This window comes from Hypanus sabinus, chromosome 19 (genome assembly GCF_030144855.1).
Source record: "Hypanus sabinus isolate sHypSab1 chromosome 19, sHypSab1.hap1, whole genome shotgun sequence".
Lineage (NCBI taxonomy): Eukaryota > Metazoa > Chordata > Chondrichthyes > Myliobatiformes > Dasyatidae > Hypanus > Hypanus sabinus.
The window spans coordinates 71136320-71150887 of record NC_082724.1 but is presented as its reverse complement, the minus strand read 5'-3'; the positions used below and the strand labels follow the sequence as shown (position 1 = coordinate 71150887).

The following is a 14568-nucleotide window of genomic DNA, read 5'->3' as shown; positions in this document are numbered from 1 at the left end:
ACAAATCGGGTAACCTACCCATGTTACCTGATGCCTGGGTAGATGTTGTATAGAGTCTAATTTGGGGGATCACAAACTAGTGTGAAGTAAATGCATGAGATGGAGAGTAGTTGGATTGGGATAAGTGTTTGAATGCAGGAATGAGAGATGTTTTCAGTTAGAGAGCATGCACAACTCCTGCAAGGTTGAAAGTAGCTTTATTTGGAATGGGGAAAGGAAGGATGGGGTCAGCATTTCTGGTTTATTTTGAAATCTGGATGAGCACATCTTTTATAATCCTTTCACTTTAGCTATTAGGTGTATCTAACACAGCAAGCTCAGCTGGCCAGCAATAAATTTCAGAGAAATGAAATCTGTTTTGCCAGCTTGTCAACATACTCAACTGAATACTGTTCTCTTTGCTATCTCTGTTAGTACAGGGACTTAATGATCCAGATCATTCTGGGTTGAGTTTCAGATTTTTTTAATAGAAACAGAAAACCTACAGCACAATACAGGCCCTTCAGCTCTCAAAGTTGAGCCGAACATGCCCCTACCTTTGAAATTAGTAGGCTTACCTATAGCCCTCTATTTTACCAAGCTCCATGTACCTATCTAAAAGCCTCTTAAAAGACCCTATTGTATCCATCTCCACCACTGTTGGCACACACTCGCCACTCTCTGAGTAAAAAACTTACACCTGACATCACCTCTGTGCCTGTGTCCTCATTTCCCATTTCAGCCCTGGGAAAAAGCCTCTGACTATCCACACGATCAATGCCTCTCATCATCTTGTACACCTCTATCAGGTCACCTCTCATCCTCCGTCGCTCCGAGGAGAAAAGGCTGAGTTCACTGAACCAATAAGGTGTAATCTTATTTTACATCTAATTAATTTTGGTACTAAAATTATTTCCAACAACATATTATCACTTTATTAGACTAATAGCTCTACTCTGAATTCACTTTATTTTATTAATTTTATTTGGAAATTCTGTACAGCATAGTATGGGCCCTTCTGGCCCTTCAAGCCATGCTGTCAACAATTTACCTATTTCAGGGGTCGCCAACCTTTTTTGCACTGCGGACCAGCTTAATATTGACAATATTCTTGCAGACCGGCCGACGGGAGTTTGGGGGGGTGTTAATCAAGACCAGAATATAGGTGATAAGTCAATTATAAGTCACTTATAAGTGGCTAACATACTCAATTTTGTTTCTAAAAGGGTTTATCTAACGGATTTAATATTAAACACACAGCCCATATTTTCCTCGCAGGAATATAATGATAAGTCAATTATAACTCACTTATAAGTCAAAAGCATCATAACATTTTAAGTAACATTTGGATATTAAATACACAGCACATATTTTCCTCCAATGAACATATAAAATCATTGCAACACACCAGTGAGAGGACAAGATAAGGGCCGGAGGTCCCTGTACTGGGCTGCGGCGGTCGCAGAGAGAGTGACCGACCGAGCAAGGAGTGTGATGGCGCATGCCCACCTTCCTTGTGCGTAGGTAGAATCTATCGGCCGGTAGAAGTTTAGCTCGAGGTAGCTGCTCTGCTACTTACGAAACCCTGAGCCTGAATTAGGTCGTCTGCGAATACTTTAGCACTGGGTTCCCCACGAACATTCAGTGCGCTAAACAGGTTTAGAGGTGGCGCCCATCTGTCTGCGCTCCAGGCTGGTAGTAATGGCACTTCTCACCGGCTGCCCGATTACCCGAGACCAACCAGTGATCCCTGGCGCAAGGGTATCACTGCGCTTAGGCGACTGATGACCTCGTGTGCGTTCTAGTTCAACAGTGAGTGTAATGGAATCAGGAAAGGTGTAGCTGACTCATATCATTTCGTATCACCAAATCATATTGTTTCCTCGTGGCCCGGTACCAGTCCGCAGCTGGGTGTTTGGGGACCACTGAGCCTAATCACAGGACAATTTGTAATGACCAATTAACCTGCTAACTGGTACATCTTCGGGCCATGGGATGAAACTGGAACACCTGAAGAAAACCCATGCATTCCACAGGGAGAACATAAAAACTCCTTACAGAATGCTCTGGATGTGAACTCTGACCCCAAGCTGTATTCGCATCATGCTAGCTGTTACACTGCCGTGGCGCGATAGCACTATGTGAATTATTTGAAGAATTAAATAAAGCATTCGAACAAATGTTTGCAATGAAGCGATGAAATGAGTAAAAATTGTAGACTAAGTGTTTTCTGCTTTACAAGATTTTCTTTATTTTCTCTGTAGTCTGATGTTTGGGCCCTTGGTTGTTGTGCATTTGAAATGGCAACATTGAAACATGCCTTTAATGCCAAGGACATGAATTCATTGGTTTTCAAGATTATTGAAGGAAAGGTAATGTGTGTTTTGTGACATTTTCTCTTTTCTGTTAACTTAATATAGCATTTTAACCAGTTTACCTGCGCTGTGATCCAAGTTGAAAGTCCACTATCAACTTTATAGAGGTAACAAGGAATTGGTAATAAATTTAAAATCAAGAAACTACAGATGTTAGTAATCTAAAATAAAAACATAGAAACATAGAAAAATCTGCCAAACATGTCCCTACCTTAGAAATTACTGGAGTTATCCATAGCCTTCTATTTTCTAAGCTCCATGTACATATCCAAAAGTCTCTTAAAAGACCCTATCGTATCCACCTCCACCATAGTTGCCGGCAGCCCATTCCATGCATTCTCCATTCTCTTAAAAAAAACTCAACTTACCCCTGACATCTCCTCTATACCTACTCCCAAGCACCTTAAACTTGTGTCCTCTTGTGGCAACATTTCAGCCCTGGGAAAAAGCCTCTGACTATCCACATGATCAATGCCTCTCATCATGTTATACACCTCTATCAGGTCACTTCTCATTCTCCGTCACTCCAAGGAGAAAAGGCTGAGTTCACTCAACCTGCTTTCATAAGGCAAACTCCGCAATCCAGGCAACATCCTTGTAAATCTCCTCTGCACCCTTTCTATGGATTCCACATCCTTCCTGTAATGAGGCAACCAGAACTGAGCACAGTACTCCAAGTGGGGTCTAACCAGGGTCCTATATAGCTGCAACATTACCTCTCGGCTCTTAAACTCAATCCCACAATTGATGAAGGCCAATACACCGTATGCCTTCTTAACCACAGAGTCAACCTGCGTAGCAGCTTTGAGTGTCCTATGGACTCGGACCCCAAGATCCCTCTGATCCTCCATACTGCCAAGAGTCTTACAATTAATACTATATTCTGCCTGATAAAGACAGATAATACGGGAAACAATCAATCAATTAGTCAAAATCTGTGAAAGTGATATAGAATAAGTTAGCTTTAAGTTGCAGAGAGGGTGTCGAGCAGATGGTTAAGATGAAGGGATCTCTGTTGGAATGAAACCAAAGTCAACCGGTAATCCTAATGTCTACAAAGTAGCCTGGTTGATAGATTAATGAAAGAAGTTAGAGAGAAAAGAAATAAAGGAGCATATTAAAGCTGTAAGATGCCTGTCAGAGTTGTTTATAAAAGCAGTTTGGATAATATTGTGGAGAGAAAAAAATTAACTTAATATTACTGATGAATAACTGCATAGTAAATTCCAGTTCTAATGAAAAAGTGAGTTACCTGAAATTGTTGAATTCAATATTGAGATATGAAGGTTTCAACATGTCCAAACCAAAGATGTTCTTCAGCACTACATTAGGCCTTCTTGGAACAGTGTAGGTGACCACAGACAGGTAAGAATGATAGTGGAATGGAGGATTCAAGCAACAGGACGTGGAAGCCCAACAGAAGTCTTCTATAAAGTGGTCACCCAATCTGTGTTAGATGTTTCCACTGTGGAAAAAAAACATATGATGAGCACTAAGTGGTGAATTGTAAGAAATTCAAGTGAATCATTGCTTCACCAAGAGGAACCAGTTGATCCCTGAATGCTGGGCAGGGATGAAGCAAAAGATCATCTATAAGGACAATGAATTGTTTACTAGTAGATCACACATTCTGGGAACTAATTAAAAGATCATTAAAGAGACAAATTCTTCCTATGTAATCATTGAGTATTATTATGGACAAGCATCATGACACAAATGAAAAGGCATAATTTTGTATTCTCTATAAGCAATGGAAAAATAATTTGTTATTATTAATTATTTGATTAATAGAGATATGCAATTTTTATTCCTGAGTGATCTGTTTTCCGGTAGTTTACTTCAGGTCACTTCCTGTAGATGTACCAGAAAATAAAACTTGTGATTCGCAAATAACTTATCAAATTTGAGAGACAAATTTTTGATTTAGAGATTATACATTCTTCCAGTTGAAGAGATTAAAAAATCTATGTATTATTCCTTTGAATTATGTTTTTGACAAATAATTAATTATAAGTATTAATGCAAAAAGGCATAATGTTTGTTGGACTGCATTTTCACTCTGATTTTCTTATCTTAAACAACAGATTGTGTGCACATATACATTCATTAGTATAGTTCAGGACTTTATGGAGACAAATACAAGATTCGATAGGTAGTGCTATATGGAAATTTTCAAACAAGCTTAAATAATGTTTTCCTATTAATTGCTGTGCTCCATGTATCAGGGCAGTATTGTAAAAAAAATGTAATTGACAATGGAATTCCAAAGAGGTAGTTAAATGCATTGAGTCCTTCTAATCTCTTGTAATAATTTTGCTGGCGTGGTTGCAATGCCTGCATCATTGCATTTCTTTATTTTTTACTTTATTCATAGAAAATATATTTGTCCTAAATCCCCAAGCATAATATGTAAGATATAGGTTATAATTTATGAGCTCATGTAGATATAAAAGAATACAGTGGTGCTAGAAAGTTTGTGAACCCTTTAGAATTTTCTCTATTTCTGCATAAATATGACCTAAAATGTGATCAGATCTTCACGAGTCCTAAAACTAGACAAAGAGAACCCAATTGAATAAATAATACAAAAAACATTATACTTTTTTTCATTTATTTATTGAGAAAAATGATCCAATATTACATGTATTTGTCAGAAAAAATATGTGAACCTTTGCTTTCAGTAACTGGTGTGATTCCCGTGTACAGCTTTAGCCTCAGCCAAGCATTTCTGGGACTGTTGATCAGTCCTTCACATTGGCTAGGAGGAATTTTAGGCCATTCCTCCTTACAAAACTGCTTCAACTCTGGGATGTTGGTGGGCTTCCTTGCATGAACTGCTTGCTTCAAGTCTTTCCACAACATTTCTATAGGATTAAGGTCAGTTCTTTGCCTCTGCCGTTCTAAAACATGAAATTTCTTCTGCTTTAACCATTCTTTGGTAGACTGACTTGTGTCTTTAGGGTCATTGTCTTGCTGCATGACCCACTTTCTCATGAGCTTCTGTTCACTGACTGATAACCTGACATTTTCCTGTAGAATTTGCTGTACTATTCAGAATTCATAGTTCCATCAATTATGGCACGCTGTCCTGGTTCTGAGGTAGCAATGTGGGTCCAAACCATGACACTGACAACATCGTGTTTTATAGATGGGATGAGGTTCTTATCCTGGAATGCAGTGTTTGCTTTTCGCTAAACGTCACGCTTCTCATTTAAGCCAAGAAGTTCTATTTTGGACTAATCTTTCCACAGAACATTCTTCCAATACCCTCTGGCTTATCCACATGGTCTTTAGCAAACTTTAGATGACAGCAGTGTTCTTCTTAGAGAGTAGTGGCTTTCTCCTTGCAATCATGCCATTCTCACCATTGTTTTTCAGTGTTTGCCTGATGGTAGACTCATGAACATTGACAGCCAATGCAAGAGGGGCCTGTAGCTCTTTAGATGTTACCCTGGGCCTCCTTGTGACCTCCTGGAGTATTACATGCCTTGTTCTTGGAGTGATTTCTGTTGGTCAACCACTCCTGGGGACAGTAACAACCATGTTGAATTTCCTCTATTTGTACACCATCTGCCTGACTGTGGATTGGTGGAGACCAAATTCTTGGTTTTGTATCCTTTTCTAGCCTGTGTGCATCAACAACTTTTTTTCTGAGGTCCTTAGAAATCGCCTTTGATTAAGGGATGGCACACTTCCAAAATCCTGTGTGGTGAAGATCAGACTTTGATAGTGAAGTCCAAGGTTACATTCTTTAAGTAGGGACTCCCATACTCACACCCGATTGTCATCCTGTTGATTAAAACACCTGACTCTAATTTCCCCTTCAAAACAAGCTGACAATCCTAGACGTTCACATACTTTTCTAAACAAATACATGTAATATTGGACCATTTTTCTCAAATTAATGAACAAGTATAATGTTTTTTGTGTTTTTTATTTAATTGGGTTCTCTTTAATCTAGTTTTAGGACTTACATGAAGATCTGATTGCATTTTAGGTAATATTTATGTGGAAATAGAGAAAATACTAAAGGGTTCAGAAACCTAGCACCACTGTATGGATGGGAGAAGTATGGAAAGCAGTGGTCTGTGTGAAGGTCGATGGGACTAGGCATGGATTACATATTTCTGTGTTGTAAGTGTTTCCACGGTGTTTGCATTTTACTGAGCTTTCTAATTTTAAATATTATAGGCCATAATAAAATGAGAAATTGCATGTAATCTTTTGTACCAAAGCACTCTGAAATTTCAGTGGAAGTAATATACACTCAGTAATCATTTTATTAGGTACAGAAGGTACCAAATAAAGAGGTCAGTCAGTATATTTCTGTTTGTTCATGGTCTTCTGCTGCTGCAGCCCATCCATTTCAAGACTTTAAGTTTTGTGTATTCAGAGAAGCTCATCTGCACACCACAATGGGAACATATGGTTATTTAAATTACTGTTGCCTTCTTGTCAGCTTGAACCAGTCTGGCTATTCTCTTCCGACCTATCTCATTAATAAAACATTTTTGTCCACAGAACTGCCACTCACTGGATGTTTTTGTTTCTCCCACCATTCTCTGTAAGCTTTAGAGACTGTCATTGTGTGAAAATCTCAGGAAATCAGCAGATTCTGAGATCCTCAAATCTCCCGGTTTGGCACAGTCAGAGTCATTTGGATCACATTTCTTCCCCATTCTGATGTTTGGTCTAAGCAACATTTGAACCTCAACCATGTCTGCATGCTTTTATGCATTGAGTTGCTGCCATATGATTGGCTGATTTGATATTTGCATTAATGAGCAAGTATACAGGCCATTCGACTGTTGTAGTAACCCTTGACATCTATCTCTTAAACCTTTGGGTCATTTTGCATCTTTGGAAGTTATTTGTTAAAGATCTTTGGAGAAAGTGATTGACTCACCTATATAGGAGTATTTCTTGTGGATATATCGGGTCTCTAATGATTTAATCACATAACGCATTATAGTTAAGTAATCTTTGACGAAAATACATGTTTGACAAAAATGAATATATCTACAAAATGAGCAATGGTGCTTGAAAGATGTTCAGCCAAACATTTTTGAATTTAAGTGATATATCAACAATTGCCTGAGATTGATTTCTTTATATTATTCATGTTATTGTGTAGCTACCACCAATACCAAAGGAATACAGTCAGCAGCTGGGCCAGTTGATAAGTAGCATGTTGAGCAGAAGACCTGAGGAGCGACCAGATGTCAAAGCCATTCTCAGAAAGTCGTACATAAAGAGCCACATTGCCTTGTTCCTGGAGGCTACAAAAGCGTATGTACATGTGATAAATTATTTAAAATGAAATAAATTACACAAATACATTTTTATTATTAAATTAACAAGCCTGGGGCAAAGTTTATTGTTTCAGTCTAGATATTCAACCAGCGGTATGCTCCTAATATGATTTGTAGACTCAGTACAAAACCTTGATGTTCAACCAGTGTGCAGTACCAATAAACAAAGTTAATGAATTGTGAATTATGTGACCATGTAGTAAAATATTATCCCTTCTTCTATCCCATAATGGCTGCCATTATCACCTTCCTTACTTGTTCTAACACTGGTAACCTTTGTGTTCCCACTTAACACTCCAGCAGTTCTCTCCAATCGTGCCTTCCGTGCCACCCCACGTGGTTCTATCTGATCTTTTTGTCTGCCTTTAGCTTCCAACACCTGATTCTACCTGTCATTCTTCACCACTCTGTTGTCCACCAATCACCTGCTGGCCTCTGCCTCACCCCTCCAACCCTCCTCTTTATAGTTCCAGCTTTCCTCTCCACTTTTAGTCCTATTGCAGAGACTCAACCTGAAATGTCATCTACCATCCCCTCCTACCCAACAGATGATGCTCAAGTACTGAGTTCCCCCACCTGTTCGGTTGTTGCAGTTAGGGTATCAATTTGCGAAAATAATAGTCGTTTAGTATCATGCTTTGCATAGATTGAATACTGTCAATTCCTATTAATCATATACCAGAGAAAGCCTGATCTCTGGTTTCAGTTATGAAGAACAGTCACCAAGTAAACTGAGATGGGAAATGGAAAATGTTAGCCTGGAATATTTAGCCAGAGTTTTGAGGATGAGTAATCCTGATGTTAAGAAATTCTTTTTGTCAACGTGATCCATTAAAATGATCATCAATAAATTTTCAGATGGAGTGGCAAAAATTAAAACTTGGGAAGCATTTAATAATCAATCAGATATAAAGTGGGGTTATTGCAGTCATGGTGTGGATGAACTTGTATAGGACCATTAACGATTCACTTCAAAAATGTTTGCATATGGTTGTTACTATAGAACTGTTACTGATATTATTTGAAACTGTTTCCATATATCTTGTAGGAAAGCTGTAAAATCTCGTAAGAAGGCAGCTGTCCCCATTTTAACAAAGTGTGAATCTAGAATCACTTTGCAGGACTTGGATCCCACCCGGAGATTTATAAAGGTCAGAATTTTAAGTCAGTACTGTGTAGTGCTTTAGTGAAGATTTAGTGTATTTTTCAGTTAAATATTTCGGTAATTAGGCCAATTGTCCTGTATAATCTATGTGTTATCTGCAAAATTATTTTTCATTCATTCGATTATATGTTTTTTCCTTCCTATTGTTTCCATACCTTATTTTTATTTTAAGGGTATGTTGTACTATCACATCTTTATGTTTGGCAGTCATTTATTAATCCCTCCCACTCACTAAGTAAAAATAAGCTGGTACCAGACCACCAGATCTTTGTCAATGTTGGTCTACATTGGAATCCTGAGGGAAAAACAAAATAACTTGGCATAGCAAAGAGCAAATAGAATTTAACAGAATGGGAATTGAGTCAGTTTCCCTGAGAATTTCCTGTTGGTGGATGTACAAGTTTGCATCATTGCAGTATATGCTATGAATGATTGAGACAAAGATGCTTCTCCAGCACTTAGAGTAACACGGACAGGTGTTCCACACAAAATTAAAACCAATTGAGTAATATACTGCTGCTATAACAACAAGAACAAATCAAGGTCCAAGAGCTCCATACCGAACAGCACTTTCACCACATATACTCCAGCAATTTAAAAAGAAAACTGACCACCTTCTCTAAAAGGCAACTCATCAACTTCTCCTGCCATGTTACTGAGACCATGGGACTGAAAAAGTGAAAATATAGATCAAATGGAAAGTTGAGCAGAGTTTTAGCAGATGGAATTTAATCCTAACAAGTGTGATGGACTTTGTGTAACCTTAAAGAAATATGTTTCTTGTTCATGTTCCAGAAGGAAGAAAATGAATCAAAGAAAACAAAACCAAATTATATCAGCTACACCAATCAACCAGAAGAGAACTCTTCAAATAATTCCCACCAAACCTTGAACAGCTCCAGTGCCTCCCTAGCTACAATAAGCAAGGTACACATTGATGATATAGTAGGACTTGAAAGAAGAAACTCCAATCCTGGCAAAATGATCTTTAATGAACCTGCACTACATTTTAAAAACTGCGTTAATGCAGAATCTAAGGTACGTGTTGCCGGTGCTCTGGCTGATGACATTGAAAGACATAATGGTGTAATGGTGGAACGGAAAGTTGAAAAGTCTCGTAACCAGATCTTAGATGAACTTTTGGACGGAAAGGACGATACCTTTAAACTGCTTCAGCCTATTTTTAAGGAAGAGCATTCACCTGAACTGCAGGTAAGAAATAGTTTATATTACAGAAAAATTGCTGGTTTATTTTGTTGATGAGGTTGCATATACAAATGCATTTACAATTTTATTAATGAGCAGTAGGACATCAACATTTTGCAGCTAATTGCATTTTTAAAGGAGCCGTACTTATTAAATGCTATATAACAAAGTTGATTATAGATGTTGATGTTCCAGATAAATCAGCAAAGATTTTGAGATAACCACTGACCAGAAGAGCATAAGACATAGGAGCAGAATTAGGCCATTCCGCCCACCAAGTCTGCACCACCATTCCATCATGGCTGATTTGTTATCCTTCTCCACCCCATTCTTCTGCCTTCTGCCAATAACTTTTGACACTGATTAATTAAAGACCTGCACTTTAAATATACCCAATGACTTGACCTGCACAGCTGTCTGTGGCATTGAATACCACAGATTCTCCATTTTTTGCCTAAAGAAATTTCTCCTGATCTCTGTTTAAATGGATTCCCCTCAATTCTGAGGCTGTGCCCTCCGGTCTTAGACTCCTCCACTATAGGAAAAATTCTCTCCACCCACTCTGTCCAGGCATTTCAATATTTCATAGGTTTCAATGAGATTCTCCCGCATTTTTCTAAATTCCAACAAGTAAATGCCCAGAGCCATCAAACACTCCTCTCATGTTAACCCTTTCATTTCTGAGATAATTCTCATTAACCTCCTTTGAACCTTCTCCAGTTTCACTACATTCTTTCTTACATAAGGGGCCCAAAGCTGCTCACATATTTCAAGTGAAGATCTGCCTGTGCCTTTATGAAGCTTTGATATTATGCCCTTGCTTTTATATTCTAGTCTTCTCAAAATGAATACTAACATTGCATTTGCCTTCTTTATCACTGACTCTACTTGCAAGTTGACCTTTAGGGTATCCTGCACAAAGACTCACAAGTCCTTCTGCACCTCTGATTTTTGAATTTTCTCCCTATTTAGAAAACAGAAAAAACATTTATACCTCCTGCCAAAGTGCATGACCATGCACTTCACTATAATATATTCCATCTGCCACTTCTTTGCACATTCTTCTAATCTGTTTAAGTCCTTAAGCAGCCTCTCTACTTTCTCAACACTACCTCTTTTAGAACCCTGGGGTGTAGTCCATCTGGTCCAGGTTACATATTTGCCTTCAAACTTAACGGCTCACCAAGCACCTTCTCCTTAGTAATAGCAATGACACTCACTTTTACCCCCCACACTCTTCCATTTCTGGCATTCTGCTAGTGTCTTCCACGTTGAAGACTGACACAAAATACTTATTCAGTTCATCCATCCTTTCTTTGTCCCCCATTATGACCTCTCCAGCATCATTTTCCAGGGGCCCAACACCTACTCTAGTCTTTCTTTTACTCTTTATATATATCTTAACACCTTTATACTATTGTCTAGTTTATCTTGATATTTCATCTTTTCTCTCATTTTTAGTTGCCTTTTGTTGGTTTTTAAAAAGCTCTTTAAATCCTCTACCTTTCCACTAATTTTTGCTATATTATATGCACCCTTTTTGGCTTTTATGCTGTCTTTGATTTCCCTTGCCAGCCATGGTCGCCTCATCCTCCCTTTCAAATACTTTATCTTTGGGATGTATCTTTCCTGCACCTTCCGAATTTCCCCTGGAATCACCAGCCATTGCTGTTCTGCCATCATCCCTGCTGGTGCCCCCTTTTAATCAACTTTGGCCAGCTCCTCTCTCATACCTCTGTACATCAGTCCAGAATTGCAGTTCCCCTAGCGGGGTCAACCACAAGCTGCACTAAAAAGCTATCTCATAGACATTCAACAAATTCTTTCTTGGAATCCAAAATCAGCACCAACCTGATTTTCCCAATCTACCTGCATATTGAAATCCCCCACGGTTATCACAACATTGCCCTTTTTATGTGCCTTTTTCTATCTCCCGTTGTAAATTGTAGCCCACATCCTGGCTACTATTCAGAGGTCTGTATATAACTCCCATCAGGGTCTTCTTACTCTTGAAGTTCTTTAGCTATCTATGAGGATTCTACATCTTCCGATTCTATGTCACCTCTTTCTAAGAATTTGATTTCATTTTTTTTACCAACAGAGCCAAACTTACCCCTCTGCCTATCTGTGTGTCCTTTCTATGCAAAATGTTTCTTTGGATGTTAAGCTTCTAATTGATGTTTCAACCACAACTCCACTGGGGTGCCCAGAACATCATACCTGCACATCTCTAACTACACTACAAGATCATCAACTTTATTTAGTACACTGTATGTTTCTGTATTCTTTGCTCTATTATCTGCCTCTCCTTCCTCACAGTCTCACTACACACTGTATCTAGTTGTATACCAACTACCCTATTCTCAGCTCTATCACTCTGCTTCCCATCCCCCTGCCAAATTAGTTTAAACCTTCCCCAACAGCTCTGGCAAACCTGCCGCAAAGATATTGGTCCCCAGAAGGTATCTGAAACCTTGTTCCCTGCACTGATTGTTCAGCTACACATTCATCTGTCAGATCATCCTATCCTTACCCTCATCGGCACGGGCAGCAATCCAGAGATTACTACCCTGGAGGTTCTACTTTTCAGCCTTCTGCCTAGTTCCCTATATTCTCTGTTCTCCTTTTTCCAACCCATGTTGTTAGTACCAACATGTACCACATCTTCCGGCTGTTCACTCTCCCCCTTTTAGAATGCCGTGGACCCAATCTGAGACATCCCTGACCCTGGCACCTGACCATCTTTCAGGTGTCACTTTCATTGGAAGCTGCAGGCAGACATGTGGCCTGCTCAGGGCAGACCTTCCAGGGACGTTCTGATGTCATGTCCGCCCCGCTGGATGCAGGGACCCATGGGAGGGGGGATTTAAGTGCGCGACTCAGTAATCAGTAAATCAGTGAATCAGTAAAGCCATTCCGAGTTCAGCTCTCTCTGCCTCCATGTGTTCCTTTTGTAGCGCTTTGCGCGCCCCTACAATACTTATTATTGAGGGAACAGCCACTAGGATACTCTGCACTGGCTGCCTATTCCCTTTTGCTCTCCTTACAGTCATTCAGGTACCTGCCTTCTGCAACTAAGGATGTCTTCCTCCCTGTAGCTCCTATCTATTACTTCCTTATGAGCCAAAGATCATCAACGTATGGTTCCAGTTCCTTAATGTGGTCTCTAAGGAGCTGCAGCTCTCTGCACTTTGTGCAGGTGTAGTTTCAGGTAAACTGGAGGTCTCAGAGTTCCCACATCTCACACAAAGAAAATACCACTACCTCCAGACCCACTCTTATTGCACTAGGTATGTACTAACTGGGGGAAAAACTGAACAGAAACTTACTTAGAACCTCTGCTTGTGCTTGCCCAAGCCTTTTGAGCAAAAGCTGGACCACATAACACTGCCCCACTCACACAATGGCCACTTTGCTTATACCTCCTTTCTTTTTATTGGCTTCCATGCTGATTGTAGCTCACCAAAAAAGAGCCCAAGCTCTTTTCAGGCCTCTTGCTGAATCACAAACAAACGACTTCTTGCAATGTTTGCAGCTGGCTGAAAAGCACCAAGCTCTTTTTAAACCTCGCGCTGTGTCATCTGCAAACGGCCTCTCCCACTGATTGCAGCCCATAGGAAAAGCTCCAAATAATTTTTGCAAGTAAATAAGTTTGCATTGATTGTGGCCACAGAAGGGTAGGGTAGACACAATTGAAGGGCTTGTTTAACATTTTAAGGGGAATGCAACTTCTTTAATACAAAATTAAATCTATTGATACTTTCAGTGGGAAAACACCTTAATATCTAGATTATGTTTGGCTAATTTCATTCTGTAATAATTTCTGACAACCAAATGCATCACAAATAAAAGTACTTGTGGATAGGCAACGTGATTTCCAATAGAATAATGCTGTACCTTGATTAAAGTGAACATGGCAATGTTGTTGTGAAGATATCAAAGAACCTGAGATTATAGTGGCTATCAGGGTATAGTAGGACATAATTAGATGGTATTTTTATCTTTCTATTATAGGTGAATTTTGATTCTACAGAAAAACTTCTACAGCCGTTTGAAGCAATTAAAATAACAGTGAGTATTCAGAAACTTGTGCATTTAAATACAGATGAATCTGATTTGAAATATGCTACCTTTTTAGTTGAGTACACTGATTTTTGGTAGAAGATATTTCATATAGCTGCATAAAATACACAGCAAAACAGGATTTCTGTCAATTGCTCCATGGTGAATGATGCTTTAAGTTTCCTCCCAGTCTCTTTCTAATCTTGGCAATGTTGTGATCCAAAAGTTTAATTTGCAGTGTGTTATTTTCAGACTAACAACATGCATTGTAATTCATGTAAATAACTGGATATCAATTTAGAATTATCCAGTCATCCAGTCATTTAATGTTTGCTTCATATAGTAATTCAGATCAAATAAGATTAATAGAGCAAAATATTAAAAAGTCAACTACGCTTTTTCATTTAGAAGTAGGGTTACAACAGCAAGGTATCAGAATTTTTTGTCAAAGATTCAGAGAATCTTTCTT

General features: G+C 38.9%; 1 protein-coding gene across 3 annotated transcripts in view; it reads left to right on the top strand.

Moving 5' to 3' along the window:
• Window positions 1-14568, top strand: part of nek4 (NIMA-related kinase 4) — a 66290-nt gene that overhangs the window by 14882 nt on the left and 36840 nt on the right. For all 3 annotated transcript variants that reach the window (XM_059944665.1, XM_059944663.1, XM_059944664.1), the window contains 5 exons: window positions 2244-2351; window positions 7489-7643; window positions 8715-8817; window positions 9627-10043; window positions 14052-14108. In XM_059944665.1, the coding sequence (XP_059800648.1) occupies window positions 2244-2351; window positions 7489-7643; window positions 8715-8817; window positions 9627-10043; window positions 14052-14108 (840 nt within the window). The remainder of the gene's footprint in view (window positions 1-2243; window positions 2352-7488; window positions 7644-8714; window positions 8818-9626; window positions 10044-14051; window positions 14109-14568) is intronic.